Genomic DNA, 20,809 nt, shown 5'->3' with positions numbered 1-20,809 from the left:
GAAAAAAAGAGGGGGAAACATTATACTGAATACATTAACTACATTAAAAGGAATACATTAAAATATACTGAATACATTAAAAGGATAATAACTCTACTCACATAAATTCAACAGCTAAGGTGAAAAAGACTCATTTAATTCTTCAAAAAACACAAACTCTCTAAACTGACTGAAGATGAGTATGTAGCATATATATATATATACACATATATATATTTCTCCCTTAATGCAATTTCTTTAACTATATATATACACACACACACACAATTATTTAAAATAATTAATTCTCAGTTAAAATTCTTTTGAAAATCTCCAACCTCAAATAGTTTTACTTGTAAATTCTACCAAGCAAGTAAAGAAGAAGTAACACTAATTCTACCCAATATCTAAATAAATTAAGTTAACAATAAATAATCTTCTCAAAAATAAGCCACCAGTCCTAGATGGTTTCACTGGTGAATTCTACCAAATATTTAAGGAAGACTTAAGTTTAAACTGAATTTAGGTTGGGGCGCTTGGGTGGCTCAGTCAGTTAAGCGTCTGCCTTCGGCTCAGGTCATGATGTCGGGGTCCTGGGATTGAGTCCTATATGGGGCTCCTTGCTCAGTGGGGAGTCTGCTTCTCCCTCTGCCCCTCCCACTTGTGCTCTCTCTGTCAAATAAATAAATAAAATCTTAAAAAAATTGAATTTAGGTCAATTCTCCATACTCTCTTAGATAATAGACTATAGACCATTCTCTAACTCATTTCATGAAGCCACAAACCCGAACTTGACAAAGCTGATAAAGACAAAACTATTGACTTTCACGAATATCCATAGCAGGTTTATCTAGGTTTTAGATTCTCAGACTACATTGATTAGTAACTCACAACTAACATTATTTATAATAAAAAAAACCATACTTCTAACACTGTATTTTCTTTTGAGGTCCTTTGTTAGCTTATCTCTTCCTGGTTTTTGGTAATTTAAGTTGTTGGCTATTGACATCATGGTCTTCTTATCATTCACTCTAAATATTAGCTATTCACTTAATATGTCTTCATGAAAATCTACAGCCTACCTTGAATTGTTGCCCATCCACTCCACCCCATGTTCAAATATCAGAATGCTCACTTGTAGCTTTGAACTGAAAGTGTCATTATCAACATGAAATATCTAAAACATTCTAGTCAATAGTGAAAATGAGCTTCATGCAAATACCTGAATAGCATAGAACTCCTATCCATGTAATCAGTGTTCCCAAAAGTAAATTTCTCTTCCTTTGTGGCTAAGAGACAAAACTGTAAATAACCAGAAGAGTTAGGGCTTCTTTTCCTATACCGCTGGGTACTGGTGGTGGAGGAAATAAGCCTTTCTAGGTTTAGCTAAAGTGTGCATGTTTATGGTGATGCTATGATACGGAGTAATGGAAGTTAATCAGGAGATAAAATCCTGATTCAGTTTTTATCCCCTGGCGTGTGACCTAGGGCAAATCACTTCGACTCTGTGACTCAATTTCTTTTTCTTTCTTTCTTTCTTTCTTTCTTTCTTTCTTTCTTTCTTTCTTCTCCTTCTTTCTTTTCTTAAAGATTTTAGTTATTTATTTGAGAGGTGTGGGACAGAGCAAGAGATGGGAGAGCATGAGCGGGGGGAGGGGCAGAGAGAGAAAGGGAGAGAGCAGCAGACTCCCCGCTGAGCAGGGAGCCCAAGGAGGGCTTGATCCCAGAGCCCTGAGATCATGACCCGAGCCAAAGGCAGCTGCTTAACTGACTGAGCCACCCAGGTGCCCCTGACTCAGTTTCTTTAACTATAAAATTAGCATAACATCAAGCGCTCAATCCAGTGAATTGGTGAAGAGAACGGCTGCATCGGTCAAGCTCCCAGCAAGGAACAGAATCTAACACAGGTGCCTCAAGAAACTATCCTCAAGGGACTGTTTACAGTAGTAGCACAGTCACATTAGGACAACGAACAAGGGAGGAACTCAGAGATTAATGTAGTGGGAAGCCTTTTCCACTCTAGACCTGAAGGGGAAGAGGCAAGCAGTGATGGTACTAGAGCCCATGAGAGCTGGGACAATAGCACGTAATTTAGACTGGGGAAGTCAGATGCTCTCTGTGGACTGTGAGTTCTATGAGAAAAGCAGCATCATTTATAGGTTGTAAGTTTCAAGTTTTTACTGCATCCTAAAGTATAGCACTCCAGCCTCACAGGATGTTGTCCTCACGCTGGCATCGTAACTGAGCCTGTCTTCAGCTCTGTCGGACCAGCTGCTTCTGGGTGATGGGTATGATGATAGCGCCAGTAAAGTCCAAGGGCCTGCATGAGTCCATTGCCACATTTCTTTTGCTGCAAAATGAATTCCTTGGTTTTAAGTGGTATTACGTGGGTTATAATGGGTCTGGGGTCAAATGGAGAATAATTGCACCACGGTCCTCTTCTCAGTCTCAGCTACCCTGTCCCCTGGGTCCTGAGACAGCGCTGCTTGTGTCTAGCTCCAAAACCTAATATGGCTACTCCAGCTCTTGACCCTGACCCCTCTCATTCTAGGGCTGAAATCCCACCCAAGAGTTCAAAAGGGCAGCCCAGGACTTTACCTCTCATCGACCTCTCCCAAGTCCCCAGGGCTTTATCAAAACAACTGCAGACCAAAGCTCCTGTACGTATCAATGGAGACTAGGAGATAACCCAGAAGGTGCAGTTGATTTCCGGAAACTCTGCTCAGCCAGGGGCAAATGGAGCTTGGGGGAGGGGCCAGAGTGGGCAGGAATGATCTGTGGCTCAGCACCAGGGGCACCTAAACTCCAGCCACAAAGGCCTGTTGTACTTGGCCCTAGCAGCCCTGTACAAGCCATGAGTCACAACGCTCGTGTCGGTGCCTGTTAGAGGGTGCGAGTTCTGCAGGCGGCATTTCTAGTCTCTTCACCCTGATGCTGAGAAGCATAGCAAAAATATGCAGAAAAGTCAATGGCCTGAAGGTGAACTTTTTCCTCCCTTGTTGTCCCTTCCTGGGGCCACTGCAGGGGGCACGCTGTGGTTAGCACAGACTCGGGAGGCCTTCCCCATCACATTTCCAAGTGGTTTCTTACTTACAATCCCTTCCTCCATACTGGGCTTGCTCATAGGTCATCTCAAGCTTCAGGTCTTAAGCATCTTGCCTCCAATTGAGCTCATCATATTTTTTGAACATGGCAGAAAGATTTAATACTAGTCTATGGAACCACAATAAGGTATGTCTGAAGCCTAAGCAAGAATGATTCTTTTTTCCAGGGATTTAAGCATAATAGTGTATATGTGGAACAGAGCACCCAGGCCAAATCATTGGTTAAGAACGTCATTGACCTGATTGTTCTTGGTGTCTCGGTATCTGCCCTGAATATCAGAACCACGGCTCCAAAAGGAGTTCAGAAAAATTTTGCGTCCAAGGCTCACCTCCATATAAAATTCAATATGGTTGAAACCTAACTCATTTTCCTCCTTCTTTCTGTCAGGAATTTTCCTTCTTATCGGTGGTACTAAGGCTTAAAATATCACAGAAGTGCTTGATATTTTTCTCTCCCTTTTCTTCTCCTTGCCCTTCACTAATTGCCCCATGCAATTATCCCTTGTGTCTTTTGTAGACAGCCTTCCATTTCCAAGCCCCCTGCCACCACCATTTTCCTGCACTTTCCTGAATACTTCCTATACATAGCCAGATTTATCCATCTAAAAGATTATATTTACCTCTCCTCCCAATGCCTTTGTTTATACTGAATTCATTCTGCCCGAAGTGTTGCTCTCTCTCTTGTACTGATCTAAACTGTACCCTTTGTTGAGTCCTGCTTTCTTTGTGAAGCCTTTTCTGGTTGCTCTAAGCTTCAGTGTTCAATTGCTCTGGTCTGAGTTTCTGGAGCCTTATTGTCTGTATCAGTCATTTAGCACACATACACACACACACACACACACACACACACACACACACACGGCACTTTGCCTTATCTGTGCACGAATGCTTGCTTCCTTTCTAGAAGTACCTGGTAATGGTTGTGCATTAAGAGTACTGAGGTTTTTTTTTTTTTTCTTTTCCCCCTCATTCAAGATAGAGATTCAAGAGATATCCCAACTTATATAGAAAAACAAAAAAGCAGACTACATCAGTTCAATTTCCTGAGGATGACTTGTTTTTTTCTTTTTTCTTTTTGTTTTCTTTTTATTTTTTAAAAAATATTTTATTTATTATTTGAGAGAGAGCGAGAGCAAGAGCACAAGTGGGGTGAAGGGCAGAGGGAGAAGCAGACTCCTTGTTGAATAGGGAGCCTAATGTGGGGCTTGATTCTGGCACTGTGGGATCATGACCAGAGCCGAAGGCAGATGCCCAACTGACTGAGTCACTCAGGCACCTCTGACTTGAGGTTTTTATATTGGTAATTTTTTTAGAGCAACTACTCTATGCCTCTATGCTAGACATTATACCAGATGTTGGAGACAGCAACGAACAGGACAGCAGCCAGTTCTGCTTTCCAGAAGCACACATTCTGACCGGGCAACAACACAATTATAATACTGTGGAATACTCATCACGATAGATGCACGGGCACTATCAGAACACATAAGAAGAACACGTAATGCCCGCTTGGGAGGCCATGTAAGTTGTCCCAGAGAAAGGGATCCCAAAACTGGAACACAGGGGATGAGTAGAAGTTGCCCAAGCAAAAGTGTGTGTGAGTGTATATGCAGGGATGGGGTGGGAAGTGGGGGACAGATGATAACTCCACGCAGAAGGAACGACATGTTCAGGGTCCTGGAGACAAAGCAAAACCTGGTTCATTGAAAATACGAAGGGAGTTTACTTTGGCTGGAACACAGAGTACAAGGCATGGGAAAGCAAGAGATGAGGTTGGAGGGATAATCAGGGCTTTATGATAAGATAATAAACACTTGTAAGGGCAGTGAGCAGCTGATGGGAGGCCGGATGACTACATGAGACTCGCGTTTTGGGAATACCACGTTGCCTGCAGTGTAGAGAATGGTCTGAGCGGACAGGAGAGTGGAGGCAGGCAGGCCAGTTGGGCTGCTGATAATGATAGGTAATCCAGCAAAACGTTGATGATGACGTAATCATAGCAGTGGTGGTAGAGATGAAAAAAATGGATAAATTTCAGGGATGCTTAAGGTAGAACTGCAAGGACTAAGGATTTGGGTGTGGGGAGTGAGAGAGAAAGAGAGAGAGAGAGAGAGTTAAATGGAGGCTAATGCCATGCCATAAGATAAATCAGGAGAAAAAGCTAGTATGGAGGAGAAGATAACGCATTCAGTGTCAGGCATGTTTAGCTTGGCATTCTGCGCCTGGGCATACCACATGGAGATGTCTTGGCCATTGTGTACGTTGGCTTAAGCCTCAGGAGAGAAATCTTGGCCAGAGACGTAACTCTGGGACTACTCCAAGCAAGTGGGATAAGGAAGCCATATAAGTCCAAGAAGACAGTGTGTGTGTTGAGTAGTGTACAGTAAGAAGTGTGTGTAAAGTAAGTAGATAAAAACCAGACTAAAACCCTAAAACCTAAAGAACAAAAATGTTTAAAAGACGAGCAAGAGGAAGCATCTCACAAAACAACCCTGAAAAGTGGCCCAGAGGTAGGAGGATATCTAAGAAAACATGGTGTTGCCTAAGTCGGTCGACAATGTTGCATACACTTTCTGTAAGTCCAGGCCTGTTATTTATGAGAAGGTTTTTTGTTTTTATCTTGGTGTGAATACTACAGTGCAGCAGTTCTCACACTTTTTGGTTGTACAAATGATTGTATACTCTTACAAATTACTGAGGACTCAAAAGAGCTGATTTTGTGGCCACATCTATGAATATTTACTCCACTAGAAATTAAAACAGAAAACTTTAAGTGTATTAATTAATCAACAATTGATAAACCGATTTAGTTAATATGTTTATAAATGTAACTATTTTTTTTAAAAGATTTTATTTATTTATTTGACAGAGAGACAGCCAGCGAGAGAGGGAACACAAGCAGGGGGAGTGGGAGAGGAAGAAACAGGCTCATAGCAGAAGAGCCTGATGTGGGGCTCGATCCCACAACGCCGGGATCACGCCCTGAGCCGAAGGCAGATGCTCAACCGCTGTGCCACCCAGGCGCCCCTATAAATATAACTATTTTAAAACAAAAAACTTGGAAGGCTGGCATTATTTTACATTTTGGCAAAACTCTTTAATATCTGGCTTAATAGAAAACAGCTGGATTCTCATATCTGGTTCTGCTTTCAGTCTGTTTTGCTGTCACACATTATGTGTGGCCTCTGGAAAATTCCACTGTATTATCACGAGAGAACAAGAGTGAAAAAAGTAAATAACATCTTAATTAATTATGAAAATAGTTTGACTATTTTGCAGACTCCCTGAGAGTCTCTAGGAATCTGGAGACCATACTTGTAGAATCACCACTGCCCCAGAGCGGGAGAGCTTGACAATACTGTGAGCCTCACACACTCTTGATACCATAGTCAAAAGTAGGCTGGATAGAGTCAACTGAGGTTTCAAGGGCTATTTTATGAGAGGTTGCGGTTGCCTGGTTGATGCTACCTTGCAAAGTTAGGAATGGACTCTAGAATGTTCATTCAATTAATTCCTTCAACAAATATTTATTTAGGGGCGCCTGGGTGGCTCAGTTGGTTGAGCTGGGACTCTTGGTTTTGGCTCAGGTCATGATCTCAGGGTCGTAAGATTGGGCCCTGTGTCAGCCTCTGCGCTCAGCACAGAGTCTGCTTGAGATTCTCTCTGCACCCTCTCCCCCCTGCCCATGCACATGCTCTCTCTCTCTCAAATAAATAAATAAATCTTTAAAAAAAAACACAAATATTTATTTAGCACATAGTCTATGCCAGTAACTGTTTTAGATGCAGAGGATATAACACTGATCAAAACAGACAAAAATCACCTTCATGAAGGTCCCTTCCATTGGGGAAGATTACACAGTCGACAAAATAGTAAAATATATGGTATACAGGAGCATGGTAAGTACTATGCAGAAGAATAATGCAAAGAGGTATAAGGATTGTTGGAAGGATTTGCAAATCTCAGTAGTAGGAACAGAGAAGGACTCTTTTGAGCATAGGCAACATTCAAGCAAAGACCTGAAGGAGGTGAGGGAGCCATTTGGTTGTCTGGCAGAAAAAGCTTTTCTAGATATTTGAAAAAATTAGTTTTTAAAATTTATCCTAAATTTTATTAATATATTCTTCACCCAGATACCTGTTGTATCTGGCATTAGCTGCAAGTATAAGAAAATAAGGTCTGAGAGCTAAGGTTCATTTAGTGTCTGCCATGTACCAGGCACTTCGCTAAACATTAAATAGGAGGTTTGGTACCTTCATTAAGATTCACAGTTTAGTGAAGAAGACAAGCATGTCCATACAATTCCTGCAGATGTGCTGTAGCAGTTCTTATGAGGAGCAGTAGTCGGTTTGAAGTTGCACCTGCAGGGGTCTGTATGCACCTGGTCTACCTGACATTTCCATCTCGCTTTCACAGTGAACTGACTGGGTGAAGGGTACTACTCTTTAACCTAACAGAAGGTAAGCCAGAAAGTTAATAATACCCAATCGTACACCTTTTATAGAGCACTTGAGTTTACAAAGTGTGTTCATTAATTACCTCATTTAATCTTCATAACAATTTTAAGAAGTCGGTATTATTCTAAGAAGTATTATTGCCTTTGTCTGTGAGACAGGAAACAGGCTCAGAAGGCTAGGTAATGTAAAGCCGTTATACGGTATTGGTGTGAGGTCTCTGAGCACAACAGTCACGAGAGAGTTCTTGACAAGTTGTATGGTACAACTTAATAAGTTTATTTAAGTAGCACGGGGACAGGACCCGTGAGCAGAAAGGGCTGTACTTTTTGCTGTATGAAGCTGGTGGTTATATGCTTAATACTCACTTAGGGAGTATTGGAGGGAGGAGAGATGTGTAGGGAGTATTAGATCATAAATGTTTTCTTCCTATTTCTTTTTTTTTTTTAAAGGCTTTATTTATTTATTTGACAGAGATAGAGACAGCCAGCGAGAGAGGGAACACAAGCACGGGGAGTGGGAGAGGAAGAAGCAGGCTCATAACAGAGGAGCCTGATGTGGGACTCGATCCCAGAACGCCGGCATCATGCCCTGAGCTGAAGGCAGACGCTTAACCGCTGTGCCACCCAGGCGCCCCTCTTCCTATTTCTACTCCTAAAACTACTTTCACAAGATTTCTCTGGTGCTTATCATTCGGTTCAATATTAACCAGTGAGATATACAGGCAGTCCTGAGACTATAGCAAGCAGCACATATTTGAACCTTATCCAAACTATGTAGGCTGCAGGTCAGCCTTTTGGGCTAAAGGTGAACATTTTCCTGCTTCTATCCCTCATCATGTAGCGTTGGGACCTAAATTTAAGATACCTGCCTTCAAGCACAAGCCTTTCCTATTGCAATGCAGCTGTTACGAGCAGCTGCTGAAATCGAAGAGCGTTATGCTCTGCCAACTCAGTCCCTTCCCAAGTATATCACTGAAGGAGGGGTAGATTAGGTCAGGGGAGGAGTAACAGCCTACAAAAGAGGGTGAAATCACATGCGGGTCTTCCCATCTGCGCTTGCGCAGAGGATGAATAAGCGCTCCGGAAAGACGCCTGGGACTCTGAGTTTGCGCAGACGCAGAGCTTCCTCAAGGCGGAACTAGGGCGACCGGGGCTTCTGCAACCCAAACACCCGGGGAGAAAGGAAGGTGGCAGACGCACAGCGGTGCGCATGCGCGGGCTATCTCTCCGGTGAAGGGTTGAGAACCGGACCGCGGTGGCCAGCTGGGCTCACAGCGGAGCAGGGTCAGGATGGACGAGGACGTGCTGACCACCCTGAAGATCCTTATCATCGGCGAGAGCGGCGTGGGCAAGTCCAGGTGAGGCGGGTCTGCGGGCGGTGACGAGGGCGGCGGGGCTCTTTCTGCCTCCGTGGCCGCTGTCTGCTGGGCCACGTCGGGAACGGTAAAGGCGGCGGCCGGTGCGGGCCGCTCGGGGGGCGGGCCCCGCTCGTTCTCCCCGGTCTCTCGGCCGCGCGGTCTTGCAGCCCCAGCCCCACCCCGCGCCCGCCTGCTAGTCGGCCCCTGGCAGGCCCGACTTGTCTGGATACGTTTCCCCTCCTGTCGTACCAAATAAGAAGACAATTCCGAGGGCCGCCGCTCGGCCGGCGGGTTTGCTGCCGAGTTGCTTAAGGGCGTGGCGGGCGGGTTTGGGCCCGAGTCTGGCCGAGAGCGCAGCCCGACTGGGGTTCAGGCTCACGGTCACCCCGCGAGTTGAGTTGTAACTTTAGCACTTTGGTTTTTCTGTCAGGCTTTCTCTGAATACGTAGTGTTCCACGCAGGAAGTTTCGTGACGCCCTGGGTCACATTCCTGGCCTAGTTTGGTGCACCCCGTTGCCGCTTCTCTGTTTTCTTCTGAGTCAGCTGTGAAAGAACTCTTTGGTCTTCTGACCGCTTGAGTAATTCACTTTAGTCTAAGATGCTGGAGTTTAAACTGTGGACCCCCTTTGAGAATGAAGTGTAATTGTTCCTTCGCATTCTGCCACATTATATAGAGGGGAAAGAACAACTTAGTATTTTGTGTTTTCTTTCTTGACTTTTTCTTGAGGGAAAATTATAATTGACAGTAGTTCGAGGTGAGTATCAGGTAAGAACAGTGACGCTCAGTGGGTGTCGCAAGCGGGTTGTGATTTCATCCAAGCCTTAGAACAAAGTTCTCCAGGTAGAGTTATCCTTGCCATCTGATTATTGTTATTGTTATTATCACTAGGTTGTATTCTAGGCTGTCTTGATTTTTAAACAATATTCCAATTCCAGGAGCTGTAAGTAATTTCATATTTTAGCTATACCTGCTGATAAACTTATCTTTCAGATCACTTCATCAGCTTGTACTTTTTTAGATGCTTAAGGATTTGAAATTTTATTCTGTTAATACGTTCTACAATTTTATGTATTTTTGGAGTATGACAATGTATTTTCTAATTTTTCTCATTTAATGTACTCAGTGTATATTGAAATGAGGGATTTGTAATAACAAGGAATAAATTAATGAAACGCTGTGGGCTAGCAAAATAGTATGGGGAGTGTGTACGTGTCTGTATGTATGCATTATTTAAAGGACTGAATAGGGCACATGGGTGGCTCAGTGGGTTAAGCGTCTGCCTTCTGCTCAGTCCATGATCCTGGCGTTCCATGATCCCAGAGCCCTGCGGTGGGCTCCCTGCTCAGCCGGGAGTCGGCTTCTCGGCTCCGCTCCTGGCTCGTGCTTGTTTTCTTTCTCACACTCTCTCTCTCAAGGAAATAAATAAAATCTTAAAAAAAAAAAAAAGGACTGAATAAAGTAATTTTCATGATCACTATTATATTTGAGGGTTAAAAAGTTAATATATTGAACATTGTCTTAATAGGACTTCTATAGCCTTGTGATCTTTTTTTCTTGAGATGTGACCCTCATTTAGGTTAAGGTGTATGAGATTGCTAATTTTGAAGTCTTTTTTTTTTTAATTAATGATTTTTTATTATATTATGTTAGTCACCATACAGTACATCCCCGGTTTCCGATGTAAAGCTCGATGATTTCATTAGTTGCGTATAACACCCAGTGCACCATGCAATACGTGCCCTCCTTACTACCCATCACCGGTCTATCCAATTCCCCCCCCCCCCGCCCCAGGCCCTCAGTTTGTTTCTCATAGTCCATAGTCTCTCATGTTTCATTCCCCCTGCTAATTTTGAAGTCTTGAATGGTTGAATGTCATTTCATGTGGTTCAGTCCAATACAGGTTTGGTTGGCGATATTTCCTAAGTGTATTGGATGGATGACCAGTTAAACTGTGTTAAAATTTTCTGGAAAGCTAACTAGAGTGTTTACGTAATTGGGGTTCTTCCTCTAGTGTAAAATCAGTTAAGTGGATTTATTGGTTTCCATAGTTCCCTGCCTTCAGATGAACTTGTTTGGATCTACTCTGCTCCAAACTTTTCTCAGTACTTGTGAATTTTCAGCTGCTCTGCAAAATTTTAACACCTTTAACTACCTTTCAAGAAAGGATTGTGTTTAGGGAGAAAGTTAGCTTGTTTTTCTAGCTAGATAAACGTTATTGGTGCATATGCACCAAGGTTGGAAAACAACCTTGAACACTTATTCCTTCTGGGTATGATGAGAATAAATGACTCTACTAAGATAGAAGCCTATTCTTTTTAAGGTGAGTTAGTTCAAAAACATTTGTCATGGGTATAATCTTTCAGGCTTGTTCTGACTAATGAGTGTCTGTTTCTTTACAGATCTAGAGTTAATAGAAGTCAAATACCACTTGTTATTGTTGCACGACAATGGACATCTTAAGTAATTCAAATTAATGGGTTATTTTTCCAGTTTATTTCAGACCGCTGGAGTGTGATGAGCATGTGTGGTAGCAGCCAGGAGGTCAGGATTATGAAACTGGTGCTGCCACTTGTGTGGCCTTGTGTGTGATACTTGACCACTCTAGGTCTTCACTTCTTCGTTTGAAAAATGAGGTTGGAATAGAAATCCTTCAATTCTTCTCTAATGTTAAATGTATAAGATGCTTCGATCCTGTGGCTAGCCACGGTGAAGTAAAGAAGTAGCAAAGTGTTTCAGAAACTGGGAGGAATTATAGAGACCTTCTGTTACCTAAATTGCTGTCTCTCCTATGTCTCTGTGTCCCCATCCTTTTTGGCCAATTTCATTTGTAAATTAAGAAATGCAGACTATTTACACCGTTTATTAGAAATTTGTTTTGCTCCAAGTGATACAGTAGTAGTTACTCCTTCCGTCTGTAGCTCTGCATGGAGCGTATTTTGTTCCTTTGACTTTGAAAATATGAATACTTAAATATACATCCTTTAGAGCACTGGTTCTTAATCATTTTCTGGTTGTGAAGTCTTTAAAAAGTCTAATAGAGAAATAGACTCTCTGCCTCGAAAAAAAGCGTAATATAGAGTTTAGAATACATTTCCAGCTAACAGTGTATCCCTGGCTAAGATCTGCTTCTACTCAGACCAGTATTAAAATTTGTTGCTTTGTACCATATCAGTTCCCTGGCTTTCCTGACAAAGTACCTTTAATGACAAGGATTATCATAAGGATTAACAATTATGTAAGAAGAACCGCTGGCTTAAGTGTCTGGAACATTGCTGGTGTTCAATAAATAATAGGCAATACCATTGTTATTTGTATTATTCTGGTATTATTATTATTACTGCCACTACTACTCTATGAGTTTCTTTTATGTAATAATATTTAGTGTGGTGACCGAGTATGGATACATACCTTTTCCATTCTTAAAATATGAGTAAATTTTTACTTTTATTAATTTAAAGACTTACTGTTGGGGAGAGAAGAAAATTTGTACAGTGCAGTCTTTTAAGATTCTTATTAGTGCTGTCATCTGACTCACGTTGGAGTAAGCAAAGTTACAGTCAAGACTGTACAGTGTTAAGTGGAAAATCTGTTTATTTCACTTTTGTGGTGCTGGTTTCATAGTAAACACAAGAAAGCAAAACCAAGAAAGGGAGAGTTAATCTTTCAAATACAATTAATGACACCGGATTTTGAATACCAAAAGGCCATTATGTGTTGCAGTATACTCTGGGAAAAAAAATCTCTAGCAGCAATAATTACAACCTACAGAAATATTCATAAATTTTTTTTACATTTCAGACATCTGATAGCTATTTCCCTGATTTAATTAATGCATACAGGTTGATAGAACAGTCTCGACCTATTGTAGGAGATAATGTGAAGGATGATTGATTAATATTATAAATCTAGGGCTTTAATAAAAGCTTAGATTGTATTTTTGAAGAGCATCTAATAAATGACACTTCCACCTTATATTAAGTAAATAATTCTGGGAGATGTAAAATCTTAGAGTACTCATATGGTGTCTTTTTTTTTTAATTTAAATTCAATTAATTAACATATATTATTTGTTTCAGGGGTACAGGTCTGTGATTCATCACAGTCTTACATAATACCCAGTGCTCATTACAACATATACCTTCCCCAGTGTCCATTACCCAGTCACCCCATCCCTCCAACGCCCCTTCTGTCCAGCAATCCTCAGTTTGTTTCCTATGATTAAGAGTCTCTTACGGTTTGTCTCCCTCTCTGGTTTCTACTTGTTTCATTTTTTCCTCTCTTCCCCTGTGATCCTCTGCCTTGTTTCTTAAATTCCTACTCATACGGTGTTTTTTGCTATTATTTCATCTCTTTTCTTTCTAGTTTCTTTACCATTTCTTAGGTTTAGTCCTTCTTATCTCTCACCATAACCATGCCGTTGTCTCCCGTTAATTGTCTTGCATTTTGTTTTTTGCTGGCATTAACTTTTCAAAATGTAGAGCAGTTCTTGCCATTCTTTTTTTTAAAAGCTTTCGGTAACTCCCTATTGCCTGCTTGATTTCATACACCCTACCTAGCATTTGCTAGAGTATACCTACTCTGGCTATCGCGTGATCTACCTTCACTTTTTACTGTGGTTTTCTTCCCACTTAGGTAATAGTCCTATTACTACTTGTTACCAAATGATAGATTTTCACAGCTTTCTGTTTTACTTGAATTCAGAGTGTAGTACACATCAGATTTAAACAAAAAATTAATTTGCTGCATACCAAGAGACTTACTTTTCCCCCCTTTTGTCCACGTCACAGTATGACATGTTGCTGATACTATTTTCTCACAAGGATATACCATTACAGTTAAAAACCAAAACCAAAACCAAACCCAAATCTTTTCACACTTGGGAATTGTGTAGGGGAGCATGGGGAATATATTAAGTAAACTGCTTTGCTCTTGGGATTCTTTTATTGCCTTTCCAATAATTTAATTCCTATATATATAGCTGCAGTGAGGCAGTATTGTGGGAGCAGACCTACATCAGCTATTCTTATGTGTGCCTAATTTTTTTTTTAAAGTAGTCTCTTTTATTTATTTTTTTTTAAGATTTTCTTTATTTGAGAGAGAGCGAGAGAGCAAGTATGAGCAGGGTGAGGGGCAGAGGGGGAAGCAGACTCCCCGCTGAGCTGGGAGCCCAACCTGGGGCTCCATCCCAGGACTCTGGGATCACGAGTGAGCCACTCAGGCACCCATTATTTGTGTCTAATTTGTGACAAAATATAATAATTATGAACATTTGCCAAATGGGTAGGAAAAAAGACAAATTTCTAATCTGTCTTTTTAACATCTCTTTTAGCCTGCTCTTGAGGTTCACAGATGATACTTTTGATCCAGAACTTGCAGCAACAATAGGTAAGCCTGTGTGTAAAAATTCAATAGAAATGCCACGTGTTTTCTTGCCTTCAGTCTGTTTTATGTAATTCCTTCTTACCCTCCATCTACCACCCCATTGCTTCCATGTCTGTTGAATTCTTTTGTCTTTCAAGGCTTAACTTTGGTTTCATTAAATTCTGGAGACTTTGTAGATCTCACCAAGCAAAAATAACTTATTTGTTGTTTCATGGCACTTGGTTAACACTGTGAATATTATGATTATCTGTACATACATTTCTCTCTTGTAGTGTGGATTGTCTTTTATTTAGCAGCATACAATTATCTGAAAATTTATTGTATGTCGGGCACTGTCCTAGTGGTGGGGTTATAATAATGAATAATATAGACTTGGTGATCTATCATTGTGGACCTAACAGTATCACCTGATAGTAGATAGTGTTAATTTTGCGTTTTTAGCATTTGCTACAGTATCCTGCATATATTCTGAACTCAAATTCTATTGATACTAGTTATTAAAGATTATTAGAAGCAGTAATACCTAAATGCATCTTTAAAATGAATTTAGATTGCCTGAAATTGGTTTGCCACATTAGCTTACTGGAATATATGAGAAAGTTGAGCTATTTAGCGTGTGTATCACATGGTTAGGAAGTAGATGACGATACAAAGGTATCAAGAGACAGCTTGCAGTGTGAAAGAGCTGAGTCAGAGCAGGATAGTAGTCTTGACTCTGCCTTGAACCAGTCGTCTAGATCTTGAGGAAGGCCTTCAACTTCACTGTTTTCACCTACGAATGGAGGAGTTTTAGTGAGAGATAATACGTTTTTCTTACAGCTCTAAAATTTCATGATCTGTTAAGTAGAATGTACTAAATATGATTCTAGCATAATTATAAGGGAAAATAGAGTTTCTCTTACTGGCTTTTTCTTTCATTTATTGTGTGTGTGGATTTTTTTTCCTTTTTTTCAAGTGTTAAATAATTTCATACTTAGAGGAAAGTTGTAAAAATAGTACAAGAATTCTTGTATGTCCCCAAATATTAATATTTATCACATGAGCTTTGTCACGCTTTCTCTAAACACACACACATACACATACACAGTGTGTTGTTTTCTTTGAATTGAGAGTAAAATTGCAGACAAGATTAATGTCTAAATACTTTAATGTGTATTTCCTGAATGAACATGGATACAATTCTGTATACAGACAGATTTCATTAATTGTCCCCCTAATGTCTTATTTAGCGAAAGAAAAATAATTGTTTCTGGTCCAGGATCCAGTCCAGGATCACAACTGTGTTTAGTTGTCATTTCTCTTCAGTGTCTTAGTCTGGGCAGTTCTTTGGTCTTTTTTTGTCATTCATGGCCTTGACATTTTTGAAGAGTACATACCAGGTCAGTTACAGTGTAGAATATCCTTTAGTTGCATGTGTCGTAGTGGTTAGATTCAGGTTGTGCATTTTTGGCAGTAATTCCACAATGTACTTCTCAGAGCATGGTGTGTATTTGTACCATATATTTGTACAATTATTGGTGATGGGACTTTGGTTACTTAAGGTGATATATGCCAAATTTCTCTGAGGTGTCATCCTGTCATTCTAACTATGGTGGTTGTCAAAAAGTGATTTTTCAAAGTCTGTCATTCCGTCTACATTTTTTATTTAGAATTCTGCAAGGAAGAGGTCTTTTTGGTTTCTTTTTATCAATATGAATTCATAGTGCCTCTAAATGTTTAATAGGTTATACCAGGCATTACTTAGCTTTTGTGTGGCATCTTAACATTTACAGATTTACATTTATGTGTGTGAAAAGGAATCATTTAAAACACGCGTAATTTGAAATCCATTTTTTTTTTAAAAGATTTTATTTATTTATTTGACAGAGATAGAGACAGCCAGCGAGAGAGGGAACACAAGCAGGGGGAGTGGGAGAGGAAGAAGCAGGCTCATAGCGGAGGAGCCTGATGTGGGGCTCGATCTCATAACGCTGGGATCACGCCCTGAGCTGAAGGCAGACGCTTAACCGCTGTGCCACCCAGGCGCCCCTGAAATCCATTTTAATTTGGCTTTGATATATTATTTGTTCTTTAAAAAATTAGTAGTAAAACTTCATTTCACTCAGTACATGCCTAACAGTGGATAGCAAGGAGTAGAAGAGTAGTAACTGGCAGGAAAATGAATTTGCCTAGAGTTAAAATTTTACTAAGGGAATAATCAGTATATAATATAAAGCTGTCTGTCTTCATTTTAAACCCAAATGGAATCTGGAGAGTTGGACAGTGACAAATTATGTATTGTCCTGATTATTAAAAAGGCTTTGTCTGCTTTAAAAATAAATACTAAGATTGTAGCAAACTGGTGATGTACATAATTTGTTCCCCAAATGGGCTCTGGGTCTTGAAAAGTATCTTTTACATCTAGGCATCAGATTGTTTTCTGACTTGGGTTATAACTAATATACACATGAGCTTTTAAAATAAAACAGCTCAGTTGCTAATGGCCTTGTAAAAATTAGTAATTTGTGGAAAATTAGTATTTTACCGTTAAAATAGAAGGAAAGCACATCTTTATCTTTCAGTAATATAGTGAGACACTCAAGTTTCTATCTTATATAAAATATTCTTTTAACATAATTGTTGGATTTTGAATCTGAGGATGGTACAGTAAAGTTGGCATTTTCTTCTTTTGCTTTCTGGCGGTTAGCCAGAGTAACAACAAAGGGGAAACACTAAACAAAGAGGGAAAAACTAAAATACAAACCCCATATTCCACTGAACTAGAAGAAAGCTAAAAACCCCAGGCCACAAAATAGGTGGAATGGCTGCCAAAAGCAGTGAGTCTAAGCAGACTGTATGTGGGAAGAAGTAGAGTGAGGATGCCACAGCTGCAGAGATTGGAGCCAGTAAGAGAAGCTTCATGAACCTGAGAGGCCCACCCTGAGATGCAAAGCCTAAATCCCTTGTTTGCAAAAGCAAAATAGGTTTTTTTAAGCTGATGGCAGGAGTTCCCCCCTGCACCTGGTTTGATTCTAAGACGTTGGGGAGATGAAGCCAAGCAAAGAATCACACAAACAAACCATTTTTAAATTTGTCTGTCTCTGTAGCAGTAGGGGAAGAGATGACTTTGCATTGTGAAAACCTCAAGGCTGCCTATGTCCACTGGCTGTTGAAAAGAAAAACAAAAACAAAAACAAAAAAACCACCAAAAAACCCAAAAACCTAAATGATTCTTATATAAAACCTTGAATCAAGACCAAGTTTTGCTGGTCAAGAACCGGAACCACTATAGCCTTCTGCATGAATCTCTTATAAATAACTTGGCCAAAAAAACATCACCTCCTTTAAAGATGAATTATCAAAAGGATTTCAGCTAAAAGCTACCCCTACCACTCACGAATCCAAAAGGAAGAAAGTAGCAGAAAAACAAAGGGCAGGTCCAGGCGCCTGGGTGGCGCAGTCTTAAGCGGCTGCCTTCGGCTCAGGGCGTGATTCCGGCGTTCTGGGATCAAGCCCCACATCAGGCTTCTCCACTGGGAGCCTGCTTCTTCCTCTCCCACTCCCCCTGCTTGTGTTCCCTCTCTCACTGGCTGTCTCTCTCTGTTAAATAAATAAATCTTAAAAAAAAAAAAAAAGAAAGAAAAACAAAGGGCAGATGAATACTCAACAGAGAAAATTTTTCTGTAAAGGAGATGAAAATCATGCCCAGCTGTTTTGCTATGAATTTAAAACACTTTTTGGAAGTATTTACCACTGAGAGCACAAAGCACTGATGCGAGAGGTCAGGGAAGAGATGGTGTGACTGCAGGAGAAAATGCAATGTAAGCTGATTGAGCAGAAAGAAAAATAAGGTAAAATTAAAACCATCACTGAAACAAAGGTGAAATTAGAAGGATCACAAGGGACAGTAGAGACTGTGGAAAACAAGATAAAGGACAATAGAAGCTAGAAATAGAAAAAGTGGGTAGAATTTACCAAAATGAATGAAAGTGTTAAAACACATTAGAGAGAAAAAATGATGTGGAAATCAGAAAAGGAGATTCAGCATATGTATATTTAATCCAAAAGAAGAAATAGAATGAGACAACAAATATTTAAAGGTATAACCCAAGATAATATTTCTGACATAAAAATAAATAAACACATACACAACACACACACAATTGTAAGACTATTTTGACTGGGTTTTTTGTTTGCTGCAAGGGGGTGTTTAGAAAAACAAAAGGCATCAGGTTTCTTTTTCTGCTTATGGCAAGGCCTTATGATGGTACTTTTAATCAGCTGCATAGATAGAACTGATGGAAATTTAAGCATGGAGATTAGATCCTTGTAGAAATTAGTTACACTAATTTTATACAATCTGGTTAAATAGGCAAAATTTGCTTCATGTTAAAGTTTTTATTTTTTAAAAGTTTTTTATTTTTTAATTTACCTTGTTTTATACTCAAAGTATAAAAAGTGCTTTCAGTAAAACTTTTTTCAGATAGAAAAATTAGAAAATTTATTTGTTAAATTAAAATTTAAAACGAGTTCTCTGCTTTTTTTTTTTTTTTTAAGATTTTTATTTGAGAGTGAGAGGGGGAGAGAGAGAGAAAAAGCATGTGCAAGTGGGGGGAGGAACAGAGGGAGAGGGAGAGAATCTCAGGCAGGTTCCACGCTCAGTGCAGAGCCTGACACAGGGCTTGGTCTCACAACCCTGATATCATGACCTGAGCTGAAATCAAGAGTCAGACACTTAATTGACCGAGCCACCCTGGCACCCTGAGGAATGTATTTATTTAATCGTTTGAGAAATTGTTTCATTTTTTTCCTTCTCTCCTTCCTACTTTTCTTTTGGTTTGTTAGTTTCTTAAGATTAGTATTAAGTTCCCTTCTTTTTAATCCTTACTCTTTAATAAAGATGTCCTCTAAGAACAAGTTTATTGTGCCCCATAGGGTTTGGTAGGGTGTGTTTCTTTTTTGTTGCTCTCTGGATAGTTTGAATTTTCAGTTTAGCTTTTTTGAACATTTGAAATTTTTGATTTAGGAATGTGTTTCTTAATTTCCAAGCTGTTTTGTTGTCATTTTATTTCTTGTTCATTGGATAATGATATTTGTTTGGAATAAGACCATCCAACCCTCTGCCAGCCCCATGTCCGTCAGCAGAAGTCAAGTTGGGAGTCTCAGAATTCAGCCTGCTTCTGACAAGGCCTTTGTCCACACCCCTCTTTCCACTCCAAACATTTTTTATGTTGCTGTTGCTTTTTGCCGTAAAACCATCATACTGTTTGTCTCCCTTTAAGTAGTCATCACAAAAAGTCCTGGCTTCCCAGGTTATTCTTCATCTCCCAGACTTTAATTTTCATGAGGTTTTGTACATCTTTTCTCACCCCCAGCTTCCCCTCCTTCTCAACTCTTAAAATATGTTAACTCTGTCCTCTGGGGTAGTAGGGCACTTACTTCATTTTATTGTTGATACTTTCAAAGTTTGTAAACTCAAATTTGGGGATCTAGGTCCTCATAATCATTTCTCTGTTAGATCCTTAAAGCTTTTATAGTATCCCGCTTGATGGCCCCTTACCCCGATGTTACCTTACCCCTTACCCCCCAAAATAACTAGCAGGTAAAGCAGGAATTTTTATATATCTTGATGAGAAGGGGGAAACGGACTTAAAGAGGTTAAGCTGCTGCCTCAGTGAAAGAGCTGCGACTAAACCCAGCCTCCTAACTTTTCTAACTTGGTATTCTTTTAATCGCAACGTAGTAATACAGAAATAAAAAGGATCAAACACAGATTTGAACAGAATGTCAAAAATGTTAAACATAAGAAGGAAGCAACAGAATTAAAATATATCCGTTAATTAAATGTGAATAGGTCCAATTCTAGTAACTCACATTGTCAGATGGAATTGAAGAGTACTTAAAACAAATAATGAAAAGTTGAAAATAAAGGGATGGACCAGGCAAATGCAAACCATATAAAAGCAGAGGTGGTAATATAATGTATTTTAAAGTAGAATTTAAGGTTAATGTACTGAATATAATGAAATAAGATAGTATGTAATAATGAAAGGCCCAGTTAATTAACAAAGTAGCTGTAACAGTCCTAACAAGTAGGCACCAAACATAGATGCTATATAGAAGAACAGAATCTGTTCAAAACACAAGAGAATTTGATGAAAATACAGTTCTATTAGGAGATTTGTTATATCTCTTTCGTAATTAAATAGATCCAAAAGACACAGATGAGACCATAGGGAAACAGAACAACACAATCAACAAACCTTTTTTTTTTTTTTTTAAGATTTAATTTATTTATTTGACACAGAGAGAGAGACAGCCAGCGAGAGAGGAAACACAGGCAGGGGGAGTGGGAGAGGAAGAAGCAGGCTCTCAGCAGAGGAGCCTGATGTGGGGCTCGATCCCAGGACCCCGGGATCACACCCCGAGCAGATGCTTAACGACTGAACCACCCAGGTGCCCCAGGAGAGAGAGAGTCTTAAGCAGACTCTGTGCTGAGTCTGACGCAGGGCTTGAATCCCATGACCCTGAGATCACGACCTGAGCAGAA

The 20,809-nt window shown here is 40.0% G+C and overlaps 1 protein-coding gene across 1 annotated transcript in view; it reads left to right on the top strand.

The window, feature by feature from the left end:
- The first annotated feature begins 8,592 nt into the window (after positions 1 to 8,592).
- The window catches only part of RAB18 (RAB18, member RAS oncogene family), a 34,040-nt gene continuing 21,823 nt past the window's right edge, over positions 8,593 to 20,809 (top strand). Inside the window, exons 1-2 of the mRNA XM_026483519.4 lie at positions 8,593 to 8,897; positions 14,228 to 14,283. Coding sequence (XP_026339304.1) covers positions 8,830 to 8,897; positions 14,228 to 14,283 — 124 coding nt within the window. The 5' untranslated portion in view covers positions 8,593 to 8,829. The remainder of the gene's footprint in view (positions 8,898 to 14,227; positions 14,284 to 20,809) is intronic.

This window comes from Ursus arctos, unplaced genomic scaffold (genome assembly GCF_023065955.2).
Source record: "Ursus arctos isolate Adak ecotype North America unplaced genomic scaffold, UrsArc2.0 scaffold_30, whole genome shotgun sequence".
Taxonomy (NCBI): Eukaryota; Metazoa; Chordata; class Mammalia; order Carnivora; family Ursidae; genus Ursus; species Ursus arctos.
The sequence above is the reverse complement of the archived record's forward strand: the minus strand, read 5'-3'. Positions and strand labels throughout refer to the sequence as shown.